Raw genomic sequence first — 13,086 nt, 5'->3', positions numbered from 1 at the left:
CGCGCGCCGCTCGGCTCCTTCACAGGGTGACACGTCTGCGGTGAGTGAGTGGCGTTGGCAGCCTGTCAATCCCTCACCGGAGCGGCCATCAAACAACATAAAACACGCGCGGGCACCGGGCGCGGGGCTCATAAATTCCGGCGGGCCGATATTTTTGCACATTGCTTTGCAGAGAGTGTGTAATTAATTTTTTTACAGTTCTTTCCCCGTTATTTCCTCTCTTTTCTTTGCACAAGTTCAAACTTTTGATTGCTGCTGTCTCACCCCCGTGCACAGACTTAGGATCGTTTGTTATTTGGGGGGGAGGGCGATTAATTTTTTTTTCCCTCTGTGATTGTGTTTTCTTGGCTTTTTTATGTTGCAATTTGGGGGTGGGGGTGTTCGCTGGTTTGTTGTGGTTTTTGCTGTTTGCACCCTCCCAACTTCTGAAGGATTTGAAAGCGAGTTTTTTTGATTTTGTATTTAATTTTTTTTTTTAAATTTTGCCTTTTTGCAAAGAAGATTTTTGGACAAGTGGGGAAAGACATAAAAATCAACAATAAAAATAAAAAGGAAAAAAAAAAAAAAAGCTTTGGGAGAAGATTGTACCACGAAAACCTCACAGAAATCTGCTCAGCTCATTTATCCGAGGCACCAATATGATGATGATGAAAGAAGATTGTAACTAAAGAAGAGAGTGATTTACTGCCCTGGGAAGGAGAAGAGAGTGGAATAAACAGCTGAGATCCGGTCAAAACACAAATACTACTTTTTTTGTTATTGTTTTGTTTGGCTTTTTTTTTTTTCCTTTTTTTTTTTTCCCTTTTTTCGTGGTGTGTGTGCAGAGCGCGGTCAGGAGCGCGGCACTGGGACTGAGCGGGGCAGGCGCTGCCGTGACCGCCCGGAGCGCGGCCCGGCCCGGAGCCATGGACGATCAGTCCAGGATGCTGCAGACTCTGGCCGGCGTGAACCTGGCCGGGCACTCGGTGCAGGGGGGCATGGCCCTGCCGCCTCCCCACGGACACGAAGGGGCTGACGGCGACGGCAGGAAGCAGGACATCGGCGACATCCTCCATCAGATCATGACCATCACTGACCAAAGCCTGGATGAGGCACAAGCAAAGTTGGTTTCGTCTAATTAAACCTTGTCTTTTTAAAAAATTAATATTAATATTATTATTTTTTAAATTATTTTTGGTGTGTGTGTGTGGTTTTTGTTTCTCTCCTTCCTGCTCCTTCCTCTGCAGAGACCCGGAGTCTCACAATTAAGAGCAACTTCTTGGGGCCGTAAGAGAAATTACCAGCAGCCAAGGCAGAGCCAAGTTGCTATTTAATTTCTTTCCTTAAAAAAAAAAAAAATATATATATATATATATATATATATAATAAATGTAGAAGTATGCGATGGTTCTGCCGTCAGTGTGGTGCGCGGGAGGCTGTGGCTGATCCCTGCCCGTTCCCGCTGGACACTGTCCGGTGGATAGCGGCCTTTGCGCCGCCGTCCATCTGTCTGTCTGTCGGGCCATCCCTCAAAGTACAACTTTGCCTCTTTCTTTCTTTTCTTGTCTCAAAGTGGCAGCAGAATGAATTATAAATCTGACCAGATATTGCTGCAGGAGAGGGTGTGTGTGTGTGAATAAAACCCAAACCAAACCCTGGCTGTATTAAATCACAATAAATACAAAAACAATGTTAACTCTGTACATTCCCACCCCCCCCAATCTCCTTAATAAATCAGTTCTAATATCGCAGGACGGGGACGAGGCGGGTGGTTTTTCCCCCTCGCTCGGGCGGTGTTTGCACAAAGATAATTCCGCATGAAAGTGAAGCGGGATGAGGGAGGTTCCGGCCGGCCCTCGCTGCCCGCGGCCGCGGGACCCCCGGCCGGGGGGCGAGCGGCCCCAGCGCGGGGCCGGGGAAGGCGCCATGTTGCCGGAGCCCGGCGCTAACCGCTTGTCCTGTGCTCTCTTGCAGGAAACACGCCCTGAACTGCCACAGGATGAAACCCGCCCTGTTCAGCGTCCTCTGCGAGATCAAGGAGAAAACAGGTACGGGCCGCCCGCGCCGCCGCCGCCGCAGCCATCTTAGCGCTCCCGCCTCGCGCCGGGCCCGGCTCCCCTCACGCCGCCGGGGGCCGGGCCAGGCCGGGCCGGGCCAGCCCCGCAGGGCCGGGGGCACCCGGCCGCTCGTGAGGCGGCGGGAGCGCCGTGAAATGGCGCGGGGTCCCCCCTCACGGCCCCCGCGGCCCCGGAACGCCCGCGCCGCCGTGTTACCGTCAGACGGTGTGTGAAATACATTCCGGGACTGTGTGACCGCGGGTTTTAACCCCGGGACCGGACCGCGAGCTTTGTCAGAGCCGGGGGCTCCGAGCCGAACCCGAGGCGGCCCCGCCGCGGGCGCCCCGACCCCGCTCCTGTGCCCGGCGCTGCTCCGGCGCCTCCCGGGCTCTGGGTTTTTAAACGCCAAAATTCTCAAAAATCGCCGCAAAAGTACAATAGTTTTTTTTGGTCTACATTGACGCGACAGGAATAAACTCCGTGCTTTTCTTGTGGGCATTTTAGGAGATTTTTTGCAATTTTTTCACATCACTGAATTTATAGAATTTTTTGTTTGTTTAAAGAAGAAAATTTGCAAAGTATTCTGCTTTGTATTATGAGAACAAGAACATTTAGTGAGAATAATATTTAATGAGAACAAGAACGTTTAACAATAGTAAGAACATTTAACAATAACAAAAACATTTATTATGACTGGGTTAAAAAATGAATAACCATTTATTCACATATAGCTAAAGCCATTGCCTGGATTTTTAGCTCTATGTGATACTCAATAACGTTCTGCTTAATTCAACACTGAAAAAATAAAACTGGACGAAAACATCCCAACGTGAAATCTTTGCAAATCTGAGCTGTGGAGCCCGGAGTGAGTGGTTCTCTGTGAATTATGGTGCTTTATGTCCAAGGGTTTCTTTGCTACCGGGGATCCACTTCAGTTCCTGCTGACAGCTAAGCACTAGGGTATTGACTGTGTTGTGAATATTAAGATTGATTCTGCTTTATGTTGCATTATATTACCCGGGATAAGGGGAATGATCCCTCTCCCTTCCCACCTACCTACATTCCACCTCGGTCGGCTCGTAACCCCTTTCCTTTGGCTTGTGTTTGTTTCCTGCCTTTCCCTAAACTTCTTTGCCCGTCCTGCTCCGGAGCCAGAAAACAAACTGCCCTCGGTGTTCAGACATTTGCAGGAGGTTCATTTCAATTAAGGAGGCAGGCGTAGGTCCCGCGGTCACTTTATTTGCAGAGGGCTTAGCCTCAGTGTTTTGAAAGGCAAGTATAGTCCGCCACATGTCAGAGGTGAGCTGCGAAGAAAAGCCGAGTCCTTTCAGCAGTGGGGCTATTGGCACAGGGTGTCAGTGAGGCTGCCGTCGTCTCACAGGCAAGGGGGAACCTGACAAGACACTCTGTGGTCTGAAACCTTTCGGGGTGTTTCAGTGATAACTTGTAAGCTGGGATCCTGAATTTGTGCTGCAAGAAGTCGAGCAAGTTTTCAAGTTATCTCTCTTTTGTGAGATCGCTGAGAACCAACAAAGAATGAAGGCGTCTGCCTGCCCAAAGACGAGCTCCTGCCAGCCCCGCAGTACGGGAGGGACAGCATTAATGCTCCGGGTGATTGATGGAGATGGATCCACACATCCACCAAAAACTCTTCCCGGAAGGGGACCTTCACTCAGGGTCTCCCAGTTGAGGTGAAATGTTTGTGCATGCTTTACTTAGTGTGCTAAAGCAAAGAAAACGTGAAAATAAATTGTAGCCTGTTTTTTGGAAGCTGTTCTCGGAAGGAACGAACAATTCTAAACTGGAAGTGCGAGGAAGGGTCTGAGATGCAGTTAAAGCAGAGGTGTCCCCTCTCCCCCAAAGGCTCTGCATTGTCTTGTGGTACGACAGTTGGCAGGTGCTTAAACCTGCCTCCGATGGGGTCATGTGCTGGTGCTTAATTTTTCCTGATCAGAACCAAAGTTTACCTGGGTGTGGGAATTGCCGTGATGGCTTTATCACTCTTCCTCAGAGAGTGTGAGGAGGTAGGCTGGAGCCTAGCAGTCATGTCTGTTGAGAAACAAGTCATGCGATATTTAAGTAATTTTTATCCTGAATTACATATTTATTTACATTTTAGTAGTTTTCAGTACAGTCAGCAAGGACTTTGTGAGACTGCCTGGGAGAGAGCACGAGAAGGAATCCTCAATTTACATAGAGCCCCTCTGTCACTTCCTGGCAAGGGTTAATGGATGCATCTCATTTCTGAAAGCCTCACACAGGGTCAGGAGCTGAAGATTTTTATTTTTTCTCCCTGTGAGGTATTTACCATGTACAAAGCAAATCACTGAGTTACTGAATTTAGCCTGACATTTCTTTTTTAGCATTTTAACATTTTCAAAAGTGCTGCATAATACATTTAAGTGCTTTACAGCTATTATTAGCTGTGTGTCTTCTGAGAGGCAACCACAAGGTAGCACGGTGTTCATAAAGAAACTGCCACCTCTGGCTTTAATTAGTTCAAAGAAAAATTATACCAGAGTTCTACCGAAGCCCCTCCAATAAAATAGGAAGATAAGCAAGTGAGGAGCCAGTGACTCCGTCTGGCTGTGCTTTGCCCGCTCTCCGAGGTGTCACTGCACACAGTGAAGTTGCCGTCGCAGTGCGCGCTCACATCTGTTGCATACCTGTGTCACAGTCCGTTTCTTCATGTCTTGCCAGGAGGAATCAAAATCTGGTTTGCACCATTGTTTGTTTTTTTTTTTTTTTAATAGCTCTTTTTTACAGACTAAAACACTTTCAGATTAGTGATTTTATTAAGTTTCCCCCAGGATGTTGCTCAACCCGGGGTCCTGGTTATTCTTACGGAGAAAGAAGTGAAAATATATTAATCCTTGTAGTCTTAAAATGTCATAGGGAATTGCAATTATTTCCCAATGGAACAACATATTATTAGGTCCTGCACTGTGTTGATAGATAATTTGGGTTTTTGTCTTTAAAAGTCATTTGTAGAGACAGGATTGCAGGTTTATAAAAATGTCTGAATTCATATGCACACCCATGTACACATCTACAGTTACTTATTTATTTATTTACTTCCCCAAGTCCAGTAGCAACAATGATAGCTGCCAACCAACTCCGAATTTACTGTCACCACCACCCCTAAATAGCATTCATTTCCTAGTAAAGCCTAATGGCATACATGATGGTTTGCCAGATTTGTGGCCTTTGTGAGGCTTATAAGCAGGACTGACTTGGGAAGATCATAAAACTTAATGAACTTCTCGACTGCAGGAGGTGTCCGCAGGGGAAGCAAAAGGCCTGCTCGGCTGCTCGGGCTGCTGCAACTATTTTTTATGTCTAAAGAGAGAGGATGAAAATGTTCATTAAGAACGTTCTTCCCTTGCAGAGATTTTTGTTTTAAAGAATGAATGAAAAACCTCTGAAAACCAGACAAACTGTATGTTAACCACGGGGTTAATTCCTCGCTGTTCCCATGTAAGTTACCTTTATTTTTATTATTACAACTGTAAATAGCCGCGCGCTGCCGTCCCTGTGATTAAAGGGCTGCATCGGGCCCTGCTCACTGCAAAGCTCCTTATTGATGACCTGGCCCGAGCGCTCAGGAACGCCCCTTGTCAATATGCTGCAGAGCCTGGAACCCGCGGCGAGGGGACTCCTCGGAGCAGCCCTGGCTTCGCGTGGCTCTGGCAGAGTTGGGAAATGTTAACCCCTGTCGGCACCGAGGGGGTTGCAAAAAACCACTCACAGCACTCTACTCTTGCACTGCACACATTTCAACTTTTCAGCGTTAGTAAACTATTGTTTGGTGTGAACAACTCTCAATAATACACTACAGCCCGCAGTCCTGGCAATCCTGCCGGAACATGAGAGGATTCAGTTGGAACAATGAAATAGCACTGATAGCATTCATATGTGTGTGTGTGTGTGTGTGTGTGTGTGTGTGTATGTGTGTATTTTGGCTATTTTCTAAATATCAGCTGTGATGTTATTGTTACTCACTTTAGCTTTTTAATTAATTTATGTGCAGTACTGTTGTTTTTTTTTCCAAGCTGCTAAATACATATTTTGTTGTTCCTTGCCTACCTGAAGAAGTCAGGGCTGGGTGTTTATGTGCATCCAGCTCAGCTTAAATTGTTCAGCTTTTGCTTCCCATCTCATGCTTCAGCACCAAGGTTTGTCACTGACCCAGTGGTTATACTTTTAAATGTATTTTTTAATTGCCAGCAGATGTATTACAAATGATGCCGTGCAGCAGAATGTTTGGTTGTTTGCACTGTCCTTATGGCAATGACATTGCTTTTCTTCATAGATGTCCTACTAGGAAAAAATAAATTGAATAAAGTGTCTTGATTGTCATCTGGTCATCTGTTTCCAACACATTCATTATAAGCAGCCTGGTTCTTTTGTGGATTTCTACCAGGGCACTTCTCTAGTTGAGAAAATGGCGATTTGGTGATTATGGGCATTAGAAAAATTCGTGGTATTTTGTGTCACAGAACCTGAGACTGCACCTTATTTTCAGTGCTTCCCATTGCTCATGCTCCTTGGTGCATGTAAATATCCATCTTCACCTTGAGTACTGGGATTAGTGGTTCCTGAGATTTTTTTTCCCCTCTGTAGAGGATATATTTGGCCCTACTTGTCAATACTAATTTAAGCAGAAGCAGAGATTAATTTTATTTATTTTATATATTTTATTTTATAGCTGTCTTTCATGTCCTTCCATTTATTTTCGAATTCAACACATTTGCTTACTTATCTGAAAATACCAAATTATAGCAGTTACCATGTGGTGTGTTTTAGGATGCTTGTAAGTTAAGGAATTTTTGCATTCAGAGATAAATTATTATCATGGCACGTAGGGAATGCAAAACAGTCCTTTTTTTTTTTTTTTTTTTTTTTTTTTTCTACAGGATTTAACACATTTATCAAGCTCCGTTCCCGCAGCTTTCAATGGAAAAGTTGTATGATATGGATATTATGCTGTCTTTTTTCAATTTAAACATTGATTTGTGTGAAACATTAATATAATGATATTTGCAGTCTACCGTAGACAAATATAAGCAGAATTAGACACTCTAAATTGTTACAAATGCAACGCAATATTTAAATCTGAATGAAGGCTGTATTAATAATTACGGAGCGGAGCGCGTGGCAGTCCAGTTGAGATCTGTGCTCAGATTTTGGGCTGTTTTTCAATTCCTTGCACACGGTGCACATGATGGCTCGATGAATATTTTTATGAACAGCAGGAAGGGATGTGAATCCGTGCGCGAGCGAGCCCAAAGCAGCGGAGCCCCGAGCGGAGCTGCGCGCCCGCGCCGCGCTGGAATTAGCCCGAGCTGTCGGAGCGCCGCGATTGACACCCCGAGAAGAATGCTTTGTTTGTTTGCTCAGCAGTCATGTTTAATGCTCTTCGCTTATCAAGGTGATCAGCATGGTTCAGATAACACATGCCTGACACCGCCTGCCTTTTCTCACCAGCGTGTTGACCTTTTGTCACGTTTGCTTTTCTCTGGTAGGCAATTCCTGGCTTTAAGTGTGAATGGAGTAAATAATTCACATCAATATTTAATATAAATTATTAAAGTTTCTGTCAGCTCTTACAGTTCATGCTTTTATAGAGTTGGAGTAGTTCATCAGCCAAACAGATGAATTGTGCAGCTCAGCTGGACATTAGAGCTCCTCTATCGTGCTGCCGGGACTGGGGAGGAAGCAGGGAATTAAATAGCAAAGGTAATGCAGCCTGGTCCTTCAACGCTCTGTGTTTTTCAGCAACGCACATTCTCTAGGAAGGCTCGAAGTACTAGATAAATATCCAGCATAATTTATTTTATTAGTCCTGTACTTTTTTTTTTTTTTTTTTCTCTCTTCATGTTGCAAACAGAAATGCAGAAAACCCCAGTGACCCCCGGCGTTTTCTTCTACTCTTTGTTACTGGCCTTCCTTTGGTGCTCCAGGCCCTTCCTGGGCTTAGGGTGGGAGTATTGGTGCTGGGAGGTAGGGTTTGGGTGTTTGGGGTTTTCTTTCCCCTCAGTGTTCTTTTTCTATTTTTAAAGACTGGTATGGAGTCCTAAGGTGATGAAGTTTCAGATGTTTTTGGACCTTGTTTATAAATTGCAATTTATATTTTGCAAAGTGACCTGTGATTGAATGTAGATTCTGAAAATATTTTTTTAAAGGAGAAAAGCTCTGATCTCTGATTGTAACAGCTCAAATGTGTATTTTGCATCAGGAATTTAATAAAAACAGCATGTTTTGCATAAAAGCATATAGTAAAAATCGTTATGCGCCTACTTTAATTTTATGCTCCTTTAGGTGTTTCAGTTCTTTTGTTAAGGATCAGTTCAATGCATGTTGCACAGTCACAGGGACTGTAATAATGTGAATCACTGAATATCCCATGTAATACAAATCCATCACCTGGAAGGGAAGTGGGTTTGTATCCTGTGTTTACAGGTCAAACCCTTTTGCTATACTTCAGTCATGCATCAACATTTAAAGCTAATCTCTCATTCCTCATTGTCCAGCAGGTGGCTTTGTCATAGATTATTTAATTTTTAATCATTTATTGTAAGTGGAAAAGGTTATTTAATAATATTATCCTGACAGCAATTTTTAAAAGAACTACAGTTTTCCAGTATGTCCTGTGGTGTATGACAGGGTCAATGGAAGCATCTAGAGAGCTTCAAATACACAATCTAAATTAAGATTCTAAACAGGCATTACAGATGCTGGTAACTTTGGCAATTATCATTTTGTTTGGTGAACAGTAGTAAAACAGTGTGCGGTAAAAGTGTTTAGAGAGAGAGGATAAATAAATTGAACAGTTTTGCAATGCAAAGTGGTTTGTGGTGTTTTTGAGGATTTCTTGGCTCTTGCTTAACTGCTATTGTGAAGCCTGGAGCAGATTTTCCCATTGCTAATGCCCTAGAAGTATTAATTCACTTTGATATGCTAATTAGAGGGCATTATGCAAGAAATGAGATTAAGTGGCAGCATGAAGCCATTTGCCTGTCAGTAAATTGAGAGCTTTAGCATCAGGAGGAGCTTTGTTTTTTCTGAGTTTCTCTTGGTTTTGCATATAAATAAAATTGATTGAAAGGTCTAGAGAAGCTTCTAGAACATCGGTGGTTCTTTTTCTCCTTCTATGATTATTTAAACTTCATGTTAAAGCCTTTCTCTGAATATTAATTGATCTAATGGGAGATACTGAACATGAAGAATTTCATTGTATTCTCAGTTACTGTATCTTAACAAAAGGAAAGTATTAGAATTCTTTGTGTCATCTGATTTTTGTGGGATTATTTTAGATATATCTTACAGCTTTGTATTCTAATGTCTCTGCCTGCTCACAGCTCCTGTGCTGAGAGCTGTACCTGTGTGGAGGTGTTTTTGCCACTTCTGCTGTTTTGGGGATTGGTGTGAGGGCCCAACCAGCTGAAGGCAAGTGGAAGGCTCGGATTCCTGGCCAATGGGGCTGCGGACATTTGTCACCCCCACTCACCCACAGCGTTTCCCATCATTTCTGATGCAAATCACACATGTATTTTCCTTCCTTTAGGAAGGAAGGGGTTGTAATACTGACCATAGATTTTATTCAACTGTCAGAAATTGTGTTAAAGTAACATTAAGGGATTGACTTACAGCCATAAGAGTGAGGGAATTTGGAGTTAATAGTTAAACTCTGCCCTTAACTCCACTCATTGAACCTATTTATTAGAGCATATATGATACATAAGAGCACTGTGCTGAGACCTCTGCTGTAGCAGGATGCTCCAGGATGGCTCAAAGATGAGATGTTCTGATCTAGTTCAAATTTTCCTTTGTTTTTTGAGGATTGGAGTTTTTTTTTTGTGTATGTGGTTTTCATTCAGCCTCTGAGTTGCTTTACTACAGTTTTGTGATTAGTTTTCTTTTTGCAATACCGTTTTAAAAAAAAAAGCAGAGAAGTAATTCTGGAAATTGAACAAAAATTTAGCAAAAAATAAACCCAAAGCAAACCCAGCCCAAGCCTCTCTAGTCCTCTTTGCCTGAGTGCAGCAGAGTGGCTGTTTGAGTGCCCATCTCCTCCACAGATCATTGTTGCAAACTCGATCAGGGGAGCAGTGCTGGAGTGACAGTGCTTGTTATGAGCCCCAATAGTTATTTAAAAGAAAGGAAAAAGGATAAAAAAATGGCCCAGAGCTGTGTGCGGGGGCTGTTCATGCTGGATGCACATGCTCTCCCTGATCCTGGCAGCTGAAGTCTATCACTGTTGGGAAATTTTTAACATGAACCACATGAGACACAAACCACGGCGGTTTCCCCGGAGCCACAGGGGTTTCCACGTCAGCGCAGGACAAGTGGCACGTGCGCTGCGGGTCCCTGCCCGCGTCCCTGCCCTGGGCGCCCGCAACAAAGGGCCCCAGTGCAGTTTGCATGGGAAGCGTGATGTCCCTGGTCACCCACAGCTCCCCAGAGCCTGGCCCAAAGAATCCCATCAGGAATTTATAATCCAAAACTTTAGTTGTCATAGTGAACCTTTTTGATACTGGAAGGAACAAAATATCACCCGACACTGCAAAGTCAGTTCTCACAGGCAGCAAAAGGAAGCGTTGCTGGGCTCCTCATTCCCTCTTCCAGCAGGAAGCTGCTCATTTTGGGTTTCAGATTGTTGAACAAAAGAACTAAGTAATGAAAATGTTCTGAAGCCAACCTTAACTTTCCGAGTACCAGTAGACCCCTGATGGCATTGCTTCAGGAGAAGAAGATGCTGGAGAGGAAATCCTGGCATTGCTGGTTGGAGTCCTGGTGCTGCTCTTGACTGGGGAAGAAACCTTCCTCCCCCTTGAGTGAGGAGGGGTGTGGTGACCTCGGTAGGGTAGATCCCGAGCTTGGCCGCCAGCTCATGGAACTGAATGCAAGAGCTTGCTTACCTTTAAAATGGGAATGTTATCAATCTGATTTTTTGTGAAGGTTGTGTTGACTTGGTGCTGTGTATTAAAAAGGAATAATTTTATCAAGCATTGAGTTTAATCAAAATTGTCAGCGGTAAACTATCATACAGAATCCACTTTTGCGGTCCATGTTGGCCGCAGACGAGTCTTACCTCCTGGAGATGAAGAAATTAAGCTTTCCTTAGACTTCTTTTCTTGGCTTTAATCAGGAATGTTTTTTCACTCCATGGTTAGACCTCTGCTTGGAGGATATCAGAGTTTTGTGCCTTGGTGGTTGGTTTGCTCAGTACAGAAAGAGAAGGTTTGCTCCTGTTGCCGGGGATTGGTGCTTTCTTTGCACAGTAGCTGTTTGAGGCAGCGTGGCACACTCAGAAGGCTGTGCCAGGCACACTTTCATATATTTGTTGATTAAAGAAGGAAGCGTGCTTTTAGTGAGGTTTGTAATTACAGAACACCCAAATGTTTGCTTATTTTCTTTCATGCGAGATCCTGGTAGCGTGATTGACTGTCACTAGTGAGAACAAGTTACAGTAGATTGTGCAATGATTCTTATTTGACTTCAAGGATGTATTTATTACCATTTTTGAACAAATTATACTAACATGAAAAGTTGTGGAAATGATTGTGCACTAGATAAGGTGATACATTACAGGAGTGGTTGGGTTTATGGAGCTTTATGCCGAGGTTTTCTCAGAAATTATAGCACAGTCCTGTCACTATAAAACCTGGAGATACACTTGGTAATAACATGCAGTGGAGGGATTTTTAGGATTTCACTTGTTATTCAAATAGAGTGGGAACTATCAGTTTTTCTACCTCGTATTTCTTTCTTGTGTTGCACTGGGTGAAGAGGGGAAAGGAAGCCTGAGGACAGCAGAGTGAGCACTGGGGTGTGGGCACCACAGCCCTGCCCGATGCCACCAGTGCCACCGGCTCAGTGCCACAGGGCTGGGGAGGTTTTGGGGCTCTCTGGGTACCCAGCGCTGGCCTGGGACACTGGGGGAGATTTGCCCTCCTAAGGCAGCTGAGGGATTTTTTTGTGAATTATTTCTTGCTTCCCCTCCACTTGTTAGGGCAGTGACGTGATATCGATATGGAGCTTGGGAACTTATTGACTTGTTGGTTCTTGACCTTTTGACTGTGACCAAGTATAGAAATTGAATGTCTGAAAACTAAATGATAGACTCTTTATACATAAATTCTTGGATGTCAGTGTATTACATGAACTAATTTTGGTTTACCTAAATTTATGGTGTTTTGTGTTCAATAAAGGAAATATTTCTTCCTTTCAATATACCCAGCATCTAATAATATTGTAGTTGCTAACACTAAACAAATCCATTTCCTTTTGCTGGCTGATTATCATAACAACTGCTGTTTAATCACCGAGATCGTTATGTAACTTTTAAATCTCTAATATTTTGGAGCGGTGCAAGCGGCATCATCTTGCTGCGTGGTGACATGATGTCATCAACGCTGAACCACGCGGCCGTGTTTTGTGGGGCTCCAGACTCAAGTTCTTATTTAATTTAGCCATATTTAATGGGCTGGGAACACTTGCTGAGCGAACTGCCTGTTTGAAAAGAGATCCAAAATAACGCACAGTCCGCGTCCTGTGTTCCATGAAACGAAAAAGGGACATTTGTTTTCCCTCCCTGGAACTGTGGCACGGTGGGGCCTGATGGAAATGCCGTGCCCAGCTCCTGTCCGATGGAATTAGCCGATCGCTAATGTGGCTTTGTGGCCGGCAGCGAGACTCGGGCCTCCAAACCGGGGTGACGGAGCCGGCAATATTGTTCTCTCCGAGTGCCGCAATAAGGCTGTGGTCAGCACTAATGTAAATATTTGTACAACAACCATGTTCTACAGCCTCCAATTTAATGGTAAAAATCTGCCCTGAACGCCTGGGTAAATATATGCTGAGAACAGACGCCCATTCACTGGAGAAACAATTGACTTTAGGTTCTTTGTTGTTAAAGTGGCCCCCAGTGATCGGCTGCGGGAAGGCGATAGCGGCGCGGGCGCCGTCGGGCTGGGGCTCCCGGGCAGTGCCCGGCGCGGGGAGCCCGCACCGCCCGCGCCGCGCCGGCACGGCAACGGCAACTTGT

General features: G+C 44.4%; 1 protein-coding gene across 5 annotated transcripts in view; it reads left to right on the top strand.

The window, feature by feature from the left end:
• Nucleotides 1-13,086, top strand: part of PBX3 (PBX homeobox 3) — a 103,795-nt gene continuing 90,709 nt past the window's right edge. The window contains exons 1-3 of one of the 5 annotated variants that reach the window (XM_033518392.1): nucleotides 7-175; nucleotides 502-1,102; nucleotides 1,954-2,027. In XM_033518392.1, coding sequence (XP_033374283.1) covers nucleotides 906-1,102; nucleotides 1,954-2,027 — 271 coding nt within the window. In that variant the 5' untranslated portion in view covers nucleotides 7-175; nucleotides 502-905. Of the gene's footprint in view, nucleotides 1,103-1,953; nucleotides 2,028-13,086 lie in introns of all 5 variants that reach the window. The other 4 variants (XM_015644652.2, XM_015644653.1, XM_015644654.1 and 1 more) reach the window with 4 other exon arrangements.

Source organism: Parus major, chromosome 17, assembly GCF_001522545.3.
Source record: "Parus major isolate Abel chromosome 17, Parus_major1.1, whole genome shotgun sequence".
Lineage (NCBI taxonomy): Eukaryota > Metazoa > Chordata > Aves > Passeriformes > Paridae > Parus > Parus major.
This window is presented reverse-complemented; position numbering and strand designations above follow the sequence as displayed.